An 11,117-nucleotide genomic window follows, 5' to 3' on the forward strand; every position below is an offset into this window, starting at 1 on the left:
GATTTAATTTTCGCTACACCTAACTCGCGGCATGTTTTTCAAAACGGCGTAGCTAGGTTAGCTCGTAGATAATGATATGTTTGTATCACATTGTCACACTCAAGCTTCTATCTGTTACATCTTTAAAGTAAAAGGAATCTTCTGATATTGTTGTCTACCACAATGGAAAGTGATATTTTAGATGCGCTGGAACAAGTTGGGTAAGCAAGTATGCACAATACCACCACCACCACCACCGATGATGCTGTCCGCTAGCAAGGGTGTTAACAATATAACAGTGTTGTGGAGTAGTGAACTACATGTATTTCAACTAGTAATTTAACTACATTTGCAGTATCCTGGTGGTAGTTTAACTAGATTCAAATCTAGGTATCTTGCTAACTTTAGTGTTTTAATACATTTGCCATATAGAGTATCGGTGTAGCTAGCTAACTACTGGAACTACACTTTTTGTGCAAAAATAAATTCAGGGTTAAGTAGGAAATCATTTCCTTTCTCTTTCGGCATCAGACCGGCCCAATTCTCCCTAGAAACATAGTTTTTGTGTTTAAATCAATTCTCCCTTGAAACATAGTTTTTGTGTTTAAATGGGCTAAATAGAGTCCCACGGTGGAGGTATAGTAATACCCATAAAACCTACAGGTCATGGTTCCAATTGTCTTCGCTTAATACATTTTTCCCAGAAAACTTTAAGGGCTGTGTTTTGTGTAGGCTTATCCCGGCGTGACGTTTTGATAACCATGTCAATCTCTCGGGCAAGGTGACTTTAATCAATATATTCGGCTTTATTAACTCTCAGATTCGAAAATGCTAATTAGCATCAAAGTAGACATAATGCAAAACTACAAATCCCTGCAAGCTCCTGCACCTCATCTCTAGCAGACTCCTTTGCTAACCGGAATTGTGTCAATTTAAAACCTGCATAAGATGGTTCACAGAATTGTCCATTTAAAGAAATGTTGCCAATTTATTCATTACTACATTTAGCTAACATTCGATTGTTAATCCAGCGATTCTTACCGTTGCCTCGATTTGCAGTCTTGTCCAGATCATCATGGCATTTGTGGTCCTATATGATAGCGACATTAGCAGTTAATTAGTATTTCATTTTTTTTTGGGGGGGGGGGGTAATACAGGTGAATATATTGATAAAAGTTATCTTGTCCTAGAGAGATTTACATGGTTATCAGAACGGGTAAGCCTACACAAAACAGCCCTTGTTTTAAGTGTTTCTAAAATCCCCTATGGGAAAAATGAATGGTGAAAAAACTATTGGAACCATTTTCCTGTTTGAACTCTAGGTTGTATGGGTTTATGACTCATACTGTGCTCTATTACACTTTCTGTTAACATATGACCCCAAAGTGTTTTTGATTTGCATATGATAATTTTTCAACTACTTTTTCATAGTAGCTTTAGTTAAGTAAACTATTTACTAGAGCTTTAGTGTAGCTTAACTTCGTCCAGTGTGAAGTAATTGGTAGCTTGGTAAACCTATATTTTCATAGTAGCTTCCCCAACACTGCAATATACACTGAACAAAACTATAAACGCAACATGTAAAGTGTTGGTGTCATGAGCTGAAATATAAGATCCCAGAAATGTCCCATATGCACAAAAAGCTTATTTATTTTTTAAATATTCTGCACAAATGTGTTTACTTCCCTGTTAATGAGCATTTGCCAAGATAATCCATCCACTTGACAGGTGTGGCATATCAAGAATCTGATTTAACAGCATGATCATTATACAGTTCACCTTGTGCTGGGGACAGATAATTGAATGTTAATTTCTCTACCATAAGCTGCCTCCAACATTGTTTTAGAGAATTTGGCAGTAGGCCCAACCGGCCTCATAACCGCGGACCACGTGTATGGCGTTGTGTATACGAGCTGATGTCAACCCAGTGCCCGATTTTGATTGCACAAAAATACTGTGAGGGGATCCTGAGGCCTGTTTTTCTTTGAGGTATCTGTGACCAACAGATGCATGTCTGTACTTCCAGTCACGTGAACCATAGATTAGGACCTAATAAAAATTATTTAAATTGACCGATTTCCTCATGAACTGTAACTCTGGAAAATCAATGAAATTGTTGCAAGTTGAGTTTTATGTTTGTTCAGTATGCTTAACTAGTGTAGTCATTCTAGACAGTGGTAGAAAAATATAAGGGTCCTTTGCTTATTCCCTCGCAAAAGCATCCATACAACATCCAAGTGCTATTATAGCTCTGATTCAATGCTAGCGTACAGCTAGATCATATTGTTTGTTCGTGCGCAGGTATGAAGGACCGCTGCAGACTGAGGAGAGGCTTGTCAGAGCATGTGAAAGTGGACTTTTATCAACAGAGTATGTCAACCTATGCATGTGGTTAGCGTCCCGTCTGAAACCGTTATGTGATCTGGAAGAGAGCATTTCTTCAGTTTCAGGTTAGCCAAAAGACATTACCTCTACTGTCCCATTTGATTGAAATGTGTTTTATTAAATCGGATACTATTGCCATTGCTAAGTTAATTCTGAAACGTGTGTTTAGGTGACACTGATGGCCTTCAGTTTGAGATGAGTGGCATGCTGAAGGAGTTGCAGTGCCCTTATCAAGGCCTTGTCTCCGGGATTATACAAGAAGGGCTGCAGAATAAGAAAGACTATCTAAAGCTAGTATGTAAGTATTGAATTGGCCATCTGTCCAGAATACTGGGCTAAGTACCATCATGTTATTATTATATATTTTTTCACCTTTATTAAGGTTAAGAACAAATTCTTATTTACAATGACGGCCTAGGAACAGTAACTGCCTTGTTCAGGGGCAGAACAACAGATTTTTACCTTGTAAGCTCGGGGATTCGATCTAGCAACCTTTCGGTTACTGGCCCCACGCTCTAACCACTAGGCTACCATGATACCCTTTTTGGTATGTTGCGGCTCTGCCATGGTTCAGACTTACACCTTTCCTAATATAAATCAAATCAAATTTTATTGGTCGCATACACATATTTAGCAGATGTTGTTGCGGGTGTAGCGAAATGCTTGTTCTTAGCTCCAACACTGCAGTAATATCTAACAATGCAGACAAATCTAAAAGTAAAACAATGGAATTAAATATATAAATATTAGGATGAACAATGTCAGTGGCATTGACTAGAGTACAGTATGTAAACATGATTAAAGTGACCAGTGATTCCATGTCTATGTACATACAGTAGGGCAGCAGCTGCTAAAGTGCAGGGTTGAGTAACCGGGTGGTAGCAGGCTAGTGGAGTGACGAAGCTCAGGGCAGAGATGGAAGCTGTTTTTCAGTCTCTCGGTTCCAGCTTTGATCCACCTGTACTGACCTCACCTTCTGCATAATAGCAGGGTGAACAGGCTGTGACTCGGGTGGTTTTGGTCTTGAGTTTTCATTTTGCATGTTTGTTTTTTTTAACCTGTGGCTCCTATCTTTATTCTGCAGTGTTTTTATGCTCTGAGCTACAAGCTGCACAGATAGTAAAGAGACGACCTGCTAAGGACAAAGAACACAAAGACCGAAACGATCTCCAGGCAATCTGTGAAACACTGAAGCTCCCAGAGCTAAGAGAGCAGGGAGTAGCAGAGCTGTTCTCTGGGATAGGGAAAAAGGTGTGTTCACTTCCTCTCAGAGCTCAGAAGGTTTGGTATACAAAAGCTGCAAAAACAGCCTTCGTTAACTCAATAGAATGTCCCGAATGCATAGCCATCGATTTTTATCATTGTCTTTGTATTAAACAGATGCATTGTATCTTGTAGTGCCTTCAGAAAGTATTCACACCCCGTGACTTTTTACAAACGTTGTTACAGCCTGAATTTAAAATGGATTAAATTGAGATTTTGTCTGTCACTGGCCTACACACAATACCCCAATGTCAGTGGAATTATGTACTTTGACATCTTTACAAATGAAAAGCTGAAATGTCTTAAGTCAATAAGTAGTAGGAAACGTGCTTAAAAAGTTGCATGGACTCAAAATGTGTGCAATAAGTGTTTAACATGATTTTTGAATGACTACCTCATCTCTGTACCCCACACATACAATTATGTGTGGGGTACAGGTCCCTCAACCGAGCAGTGAATTTCAAACACAGATTCTACTACAAAGACCAGGGAAGTTTTCCAGGGCCTTGCAAAGAAGGGCACCTACCTATAAGTTGATGGGTAAATAAAAAGCAGACACTGAATATCCCTTTGAGCATGGTGAAGTTATTCATTACACTTTGGATAGTGTATTAATACACCCAGTCACTACAATGATACAGGCGTCCTTCCTAACTCAGTTGCCAGAGAGGAAGGAAACCGTACTGGGATTTCACCATGGTGACTTTAAAATAGTTAGAATTGAATGTCTGTGATAGGAGAGACCTGAGGATGGATCAAAAACATTGTAGCTACACCACAATAGGGTGAAAAGGACGCTTGTACAAAATAAAAATACTCCTAAACATGCATTCTGTTTGCATCAAGCCACTAAAGTAGTAATTGAAGAAAATGTGGCAAAGCAATTACATTTTAGTCCGAAATACTGTCATATTTGGGTAAAATATAGCACATTACTGAGTACCACTCCATATTTTCAAGCATAGTGGTGTCTGCATCATGTTATGGGTATGCTTATAATAGTTTTTCAGGATAAAGAATAAAGGGAATGTTACTAAGCAAAATCCTAAAGGAAAAACATTGTTCAGTCTGCTATCCACCAGACACTTGGAGATTAATTCACTTTTCAGCAGGACAATAATATAAAACACAAGGCAAAATCTACAATGGAGTTGCTTACCAAGAAGACTGAGTGTTCCTGAGTGTCCAAGTTACAGTTTATATGGCACGACCTGAAAATGGTTGTCTAGCAGTTATCAACAACCAATTTGACAGCTTGAAGAATTTTGAAAATAATAATTGGCAAATGTTGCACAATCCAAGTGTGGAAAGTTCTTAGAGACTTACCCAGAAAGACTCAAAGCTGTAATGGCTGCCAATGGTGCTTGTACGAAGTATTGACTTGGGTGTGAATACTTATGAAATTGTTTCTGTATTTGAAAAAATGTGCAACGTTTTCTAAAAACATGTTTTCACTTTGTCATTATGGGGTATTGTGTGTAGATGGATGAGACATCTATTTAATCCATTTTAAATTCAGACTGTAACAACAAAATGTGGAATAAGTCAAGGAGTATGAATACTTTCAGAAAGCACTGTATGTATTTCCAGATAAACGCAGTGCTTCAAGAGCTTCCAAAGGATCACATTGGAAAGCCTGTTCTGAAGAACTCCCTCGACAGTGAACAGTGGGTAAGCAGACTGCATTCAGGATGTCACCCATTTTTGTGGAGGCAAAGGGTATAATTCCTGCAAAGCCATGAGGGGATGCCAAGTGTGCATTGAATATGGGCCACGTCTCCACAGGAGCGGCTGGAGCAGATCAACACCGTCCTGTCCTCAGAGTTTGAGTGCCGACGGAGGATGCTGATCAAACGTCTCGACGTCACTGTGCAGTCTTTCGGCTGGTCAGAGAGAGCCAAGGCAGGTGGAGTGCTCTGGTGTATCTTGATAGTCTCAACGTTAGTGACCCCCTTAAATCGGCAGGCTACTCCCTTTCTGCTCTTTCTATGCAGAACGTCATTGTCCGTGTCCTATGCTCAACAAACTGTATTGTCTGTCTGTTAGGAGAGAGTTGATAGCATGGCCAGGGCCTACCAGCCTAAGAGACACACCCTGGCCCAGAGTTCATCTGTAGGCATGGCTCACCTGTTGGCAGCCAGGGAGGACATATGCAACGTGGTGAAGACCAGCAGTGGCTCCAGCAGAGAGAATACTGCCTGTGCTGTCAATAAGGTACTGTAGCCTTCCAGACTGTGGAATGTGACCCAAGGTACATTGTGTCCAAATGTCTAATGAGTGTACATAAGTCTTGAGCATTTAGGCCAAGTACCCAGCAGTGGAATTGCACTAATGTTGAGTTTCCATCTTAGATTTACCCAAAAGGCTCAGACTTTTCTGTTTCCATTTATGTGGACTGGCACCTGTGTCTCATGGCTCTGACTTGGGGCCAAAGCCAAGCTACTGGTATTTTTCAGCTGTCATTTACATAACAATAGCTACATGTGAACCTTAACACCTCACAAAGCAACTCTTGTTTTTTTTACCTTTAACTAGGCAAGTTAGTGAAGAACAAATTCTTATTTACAATGACGGCATACCCCGGCCTAACCCGGACGACGCTGCGACAATTGTGTTACAGCCTGGAATCTAACCAGGGTCTGTAGTGACGCCTCTAGCACTGAGATGCAGTGCCTTAGACCGCTGTGCCACTCGGGAGCCCATGGTGCAGAGGTTGTTGAGTATGCTTGCCCCAAGTATTTAGTGTCACACTCCTGATGGAAACAATTATACTAGAGCTAGCATTAACATAAAACACAGGTGACACACTGGGGTGGGGTACTTCTTAGGTGGAAGTGCAGCATAAATGACAAAAATGTTCTCCATCCATTGACCTACCATTGTATTTCTCTTCTATAGATCCTGATGGGTAGGGTGCCAGATAGAGGTGGCCGGCCCTCTGAGATAGACGCCCCTCTCCCTGAGATGCCAGCCTGGCAGAAGAGACAAGACGGTGGAGGGGGTTGGGGTGGTCGGGGAGGTGGTGGTTGGGGAGGGGGTAAGAGTGGCTGGCGAGGTGGTGGAGCTGGTTGGGGTCATGGAGGAAAGAGAGGACGTTATCAATACTAACTTACCAGGGTTTTTTTTAAACTGAAAAGCCAGACAGTGTTCAATAGGTGAACTGAAACCTACTCATGGTTATATGTGTCGCTAAGTGCAACACTAAGGCATTGTTTATTTGGAGTGATAGGTACAGAATGTTACTGTATGAACTCCAATTTTTGTCACTGATTTGTGTTCATTTTCAGAGTTCTTATGAACTGTGTTGCTGTGGAGAGTTGTAGAAGCAATACCGACAGTAAGTCAAATTCACTGACCATTTTATATAGTTTTACGTATTTTCTGATTGTATGTTGGTAGTTTTATCAAATTAACTTTTCGGAAATTGGAATTATGGTAATGAACTTTTTGATTTGAAGACTTAATCCGATTGACTTGAATAATAAAATGCTTTCTTCAGATTTAAATGTCTAGGTTCCCCGTGTGTGTGTCTTTGTCTTGTGTAATTCCTTATGCATAGATATTTAATTAGTTTTACATGAGTTGAGTTCATTCGCCCTCATGGATTGGCCTCTTGTATCAGAAGTTTGGCGTGATTTATGTCATAATGACCGTGACCTTACAAAACCAGTGGCTTGAACGTTGGCGGTATAGTGCTTCAAGTACAACTGCAAGTGCTCTCGCCATCCACAGCGAGACTCTGGATGGGGCAAACATTCAGTGAAAGACGGTAGCAGCATCGATCGGGCAGAGATACTTAATTCACCTGAGCCGCATGTGGATAGCCTATGCGTAGTCAGCGTTTCCCCTGAAAAACAGAAGTGGGAACTCTGCTGAGTGATCTTTCTATGCCTGCTACTTTATGTGGATGACGAGCGTCCTGATAGCAGACCTCACCTATAGTAAGAATCTTTACTTGGTAGAAAACACAGAGCTCCAGAAAATCCAAGTGACAAAGGAAATGCCAAGGCTGTGTAAAGAGAACACAGACCTGAATAACGACTGAAAAGCCTGGAATGGGGAACACGATAAGGGACAGGATCTGGGAGATGTGTAAAGCCCTGAATGAGTGCATCAGCAAAGGAGCACAGCTGGGGAGTGGAGACTCGACGCCTGGAGCTTGAATGGCAGAGCGACACAGCCAGGAATCAGATTGAAATTGAAGGGTGATCTGTCCATTTAAAGACCAAATCACTTTTTTTCACAAGGGTGAGTTGATCGAGGAGATGCAAAACTCAGTGGGAAAATGTAATTCTCACATCCTGGTGTTGTAGGAGAGGCTAAAGAAGTTGGATGACGGAATTACCGAAGCCAAAGACGCTGGCAAAACACAGCTCCATTGCACACGGGAAAAGGGCTCCATCTCTCACTGAGGAAACTGCGCAGTGTAAAGAACTTGAGCAGTGTGCCAAGCGATGCACCGTAGAGGAGGAGACCGAAAGTGGAGGTGGCGGCTCCACTCGATCCGACCCAAAGATTGTTGAGAAGTCTGTTCAGGGGACAACAGAAGATGGTCTACAAGGCAGGGTTGCTCGCCTTGAGCGTGATGGTGCCACTGTGTAATGGCCTCCTGTGTGCCCAGCTGCCAAGATGGCCCTGGGGTGGCTTGCGAGGCCTTCGGATCAGTGGTGGAAAAAGTACCCAAGGGTCATACTTGAATCATACTTAAAGATACTTTCATATAAAATGACCCAGTAAAATACTTGAGTAAAAGTATTTGATTTAAATGTAATTGTTAAAATATACTTAAGTATCAAATCATTTCAAATTCCTTATTAAGCTAACCAGGTGGCACCATTTTCTTTTTTTTATTTCACCTTTTATTTAACCAGGTAGGCCAGTTGAGAAGTTCTCATTTACAACTGTGACCTGGCCAAGATAAAGCAAAGCAGTGCGACAAAAACAACACATAGTTACACATAAATAAACGTTCAGTCAATAACACAATAGAAAACTCTATGTACAGTGTGTACAAATGTAGAAGAGTAGGGAGGTAAGGCAATAAATAGGCCATAGAGGCAAAATAATTACAATTTAGCATTAACACTGGAGTGATAGATATGCAGATGATGTGCAAGTAGAGATGTTGGGGTGCAAGAGGGTAAGTAATATGCGGATGAGGTAGTTGGGTGTGCTATTTACAGATTGGCTTTGTACAGGTACAGTGATCGGAAAGCTGCTCTGACAGCTGATGCTTAAAGTTAGAGAGGGAGATAAGACTCCAGCTTCAGTGATTTTTGCAATTCGTTTCAGTCATTGGTAGCAGAGAACTGGAAGGAAAAGCGGCCAAAGGAAGCGTTGGCTTTGGGAATGACCAGTGAAATATACCTGCTGGAGTGCGTGCTACGGATGAGTGTTGCTATGGTGACCAGTGAGCTGAGAGAAGGTGGGGCTTTCCCTACAAAGACTTATAGATGACCTGGAGCCAGTGGGTTTGGCGACATATGTAGTGAGGGCCAGCCAACGAGAGCATACAGGTCGCAGTGGTGGGTAGTATATGGGGCTTTGGTGACAAAACAGATGGCACTGTGATAGACTGCATTTAGTTTGCTGAGTAGAGTGTTGGAGGCTATTTTGTAAATTACATCGCCAAAGTCAAGAATCGGTAGGATAGTCAGTTTTACGAGGGCATGTTTGGTGAGTGAAGGAGGCTTTGTTGCAAAATAGGAAACCGATTCTAATGTAATTCTGGATTGAAGATGCTTAATGTGAGTCTGGAAGGAGAGTTTACAGTCTAACCAGACACCTAGGTGTTTGTAGTTGTCTACATATTCTAAGTCAGAACCATCCGGAGTAGTGATGGTAGTCAGGCGGGAGGGTGCGGGCAGCAATTTGGTAGAAGAGCATGCACTTAGTTTTACTAGTATTTAAAAGCAGTTGGAGGCCACGGAAGGAGAGTTGTATGGCGTTGAAGCTCGTTTTGAGGTTTGTTAGCACAGTGTCCAAAGAAGGGCCAGAAGTATACAGAATGTTGTCGTCTGCATAGAGGTGGATCAGAAACTCACCAGCAGCGAGAGCGACATTGATGTATACAGAGAAGAGAGTCGGTCCAAGAATTGAACCCTGTGGCACCCCCATAGAGACTGCCAGAGGCCCGGACAACAAGCCCTCCGATTTGACACACTGAACTCTATCAGAGAAGTAGTTTGTGAACCAGGGCGAGGCAATCATTTGAGAAACCAAGGCTGTTGAGTCTGCCGATGAGGATGTGGTGTTTGACAGAGTCGAAAGCCTTGGCCAGGTCAATGAATACCGCTGCACAGTATTGTTTCTTATCGATGGCGGTTAAGATATAATTTAGGACCTTGCGCGTGGCTGAGGTGCACCCATGACCAGCTCTGAAACCAGATTGCATAGCGGAGAAGGTATGGTGGGATTCGAAATGGTCGGTAATCTGTTCGTTGACTTGGCTTTCGAAGACCTTAGAAAGGCAGGGTAGGATATATATAGGTCTGTAGCAGTTTGGGTCGAGTGTCCCCCCCCTTTTAAGAGGGGGATGAGCGCAGCTGCTTTCCAATCTTTGGGAATCTCAGACGACACGAGAGGTTGAACAGGCTAGTGATAGGGGTGGCAACAATTTCGGCAGATAATTTTAGAAAGGGTCCAAATTGTCTAGCCCGGCTGATTTGTAGGGGTCCAGATTTTGCAGCTCTTTCAGAACATCAGCTGACTGGATTTGGGAGAAGGAGAAATGGGAAAGGCTTGGGCGAGTTGCTGTGGGGAGTAGAGGTCGACCGATTAATCGGAATGGCCGATTTCAAGTTTTCATAATCGGAAATCGGTATTTAAAAAAAAAAATGTATACCTTTATTTAACTAGGCAGGTCAGTTAAGAACGCATTCTTATTTTCAATGACGGCCTAGGAACGGTGGGTTAACTGCCTCGTTCAGGGGCAGAACGACATATTTTCACCTTGTCAGCTCGGGGGATCCAATCTTGCAACCGTACAGTTAAGTAGTCCAACTCAATAAAGACCTGCCTCTCTCTCGTTGCACTCCACAAGGAGCCTGCCTGTTACGCGAATGCAGTAAGCCAAGGTAAGTTGCTAGCTAGCATTAAACTTATCTTATAAAAAAACAATCAGTCATAATCACTAGTTAACTACACATGGTTGATGATATTACTAGATATTATCTAGCGTGTCCTGCGTTGCATATAATCTGACTAAGCATACAAGTATCTGACTGAGCGGTGGTAGGCAGAAGCAGGAGTGTAAACATTCATTCAAACAACACTTTCGTGTGTTTTGCCAGCAGCTCTTCGTTGTGCGTCAAGCATTGCGCTGTTTGACTTCAAGCTTATCAACTCCCGAGATGAGGCTGGTGTAACCGAAGTGAAATGGCTTGCTAGTTAGCGAACGCTAATAGCGTTTCGCTAAGCCTGTGGTTGTTTCCCTTGCTCTGCATGGGTAACGCTGCTTCGATGATGGCTGTTGTCGTTGTGTTGCTGGT

The 11,117-nt window shown here is 42.3% G+C and overlaps 1 protein-coding gene across 2 annotated transcripts; it reads left to right on the forward strand.

Moving 5' to 3' along the window:
* LOC139384162 (protein FAM98B-like) lies at positions 1–7,133 on the forward strand. 2 transcript variants are annotated; one of them, XM_071128859.1, is made up of 8 exons: positions 1–200; positions 2,281–2,429; positions 2,534–2,662; positions 3,449–3,615; positions 5,218–5,298; positions 5,413–5,529; positions 5,674–5,841; positions 6,526–7,133. In XM_071128859.1, exons 1-8 carry the CDS (start codon positions 163–165, stop codon positions 6,733–6,735), a joined length of 1,059 nt encoding a protein of 352 aa, XP_070984960.1. In that variant the 5' UTR covers positions 1–162; the 3' UTR covers positions 6,736–7,133. The 2 variants fall into 2 exon arrangements, with proteins under 2 accessions (XP_070984960.1, XP_070984961.1); XM_071128860.1 differs by having other exon boundaries at positions 40–200; positions 2,281–2,421; positions 2,532–2,662.
* Positions 7,134–11,117: the final 3,984 nt, after the last annotated feature.

The sequence above is a fragment of the Oncorhynchus clarkii genome, chromosome 25 (assembly GCF_045791955.1).
Source record: "Oncorhynchus clarkii lewisi isolate Uvic-CL-2024 chromosome 25, UVic_Ocla_1.0, whole genome shotgun sequence".
NCBI lineage: Eukaryota > Metazoa > Chordata > Actinopteri > Salmoniformes > Salmonidae > Oncorhynchus > Oncorhynchus clarkii.

Excerpts from the sequence above, each read along its gene's own strand:
- LOC139384162 (XM_071128859.1), top strand. The coding sequence starts at position 163 with ATGGAAAGTGATATTTTAGATGCGCTGGAACAAGTTGG. Across the intron at positions 201-2,280 it reads GATGCGCTGGAACAAGTTGG|GTATGAAGGACCGCTGCAGA; the intron begins GTAAGCAAGTAT and ends GTTCGTGCGCAG. Across the intron at positions 5,530-5,673 it reads GCTGGTCAGAGAGAGCCAAG|GAGAGAGTTGATAGCATGGC; the intron begins GCAGGTGGAGTG and ends TCTGTCTGTTAG.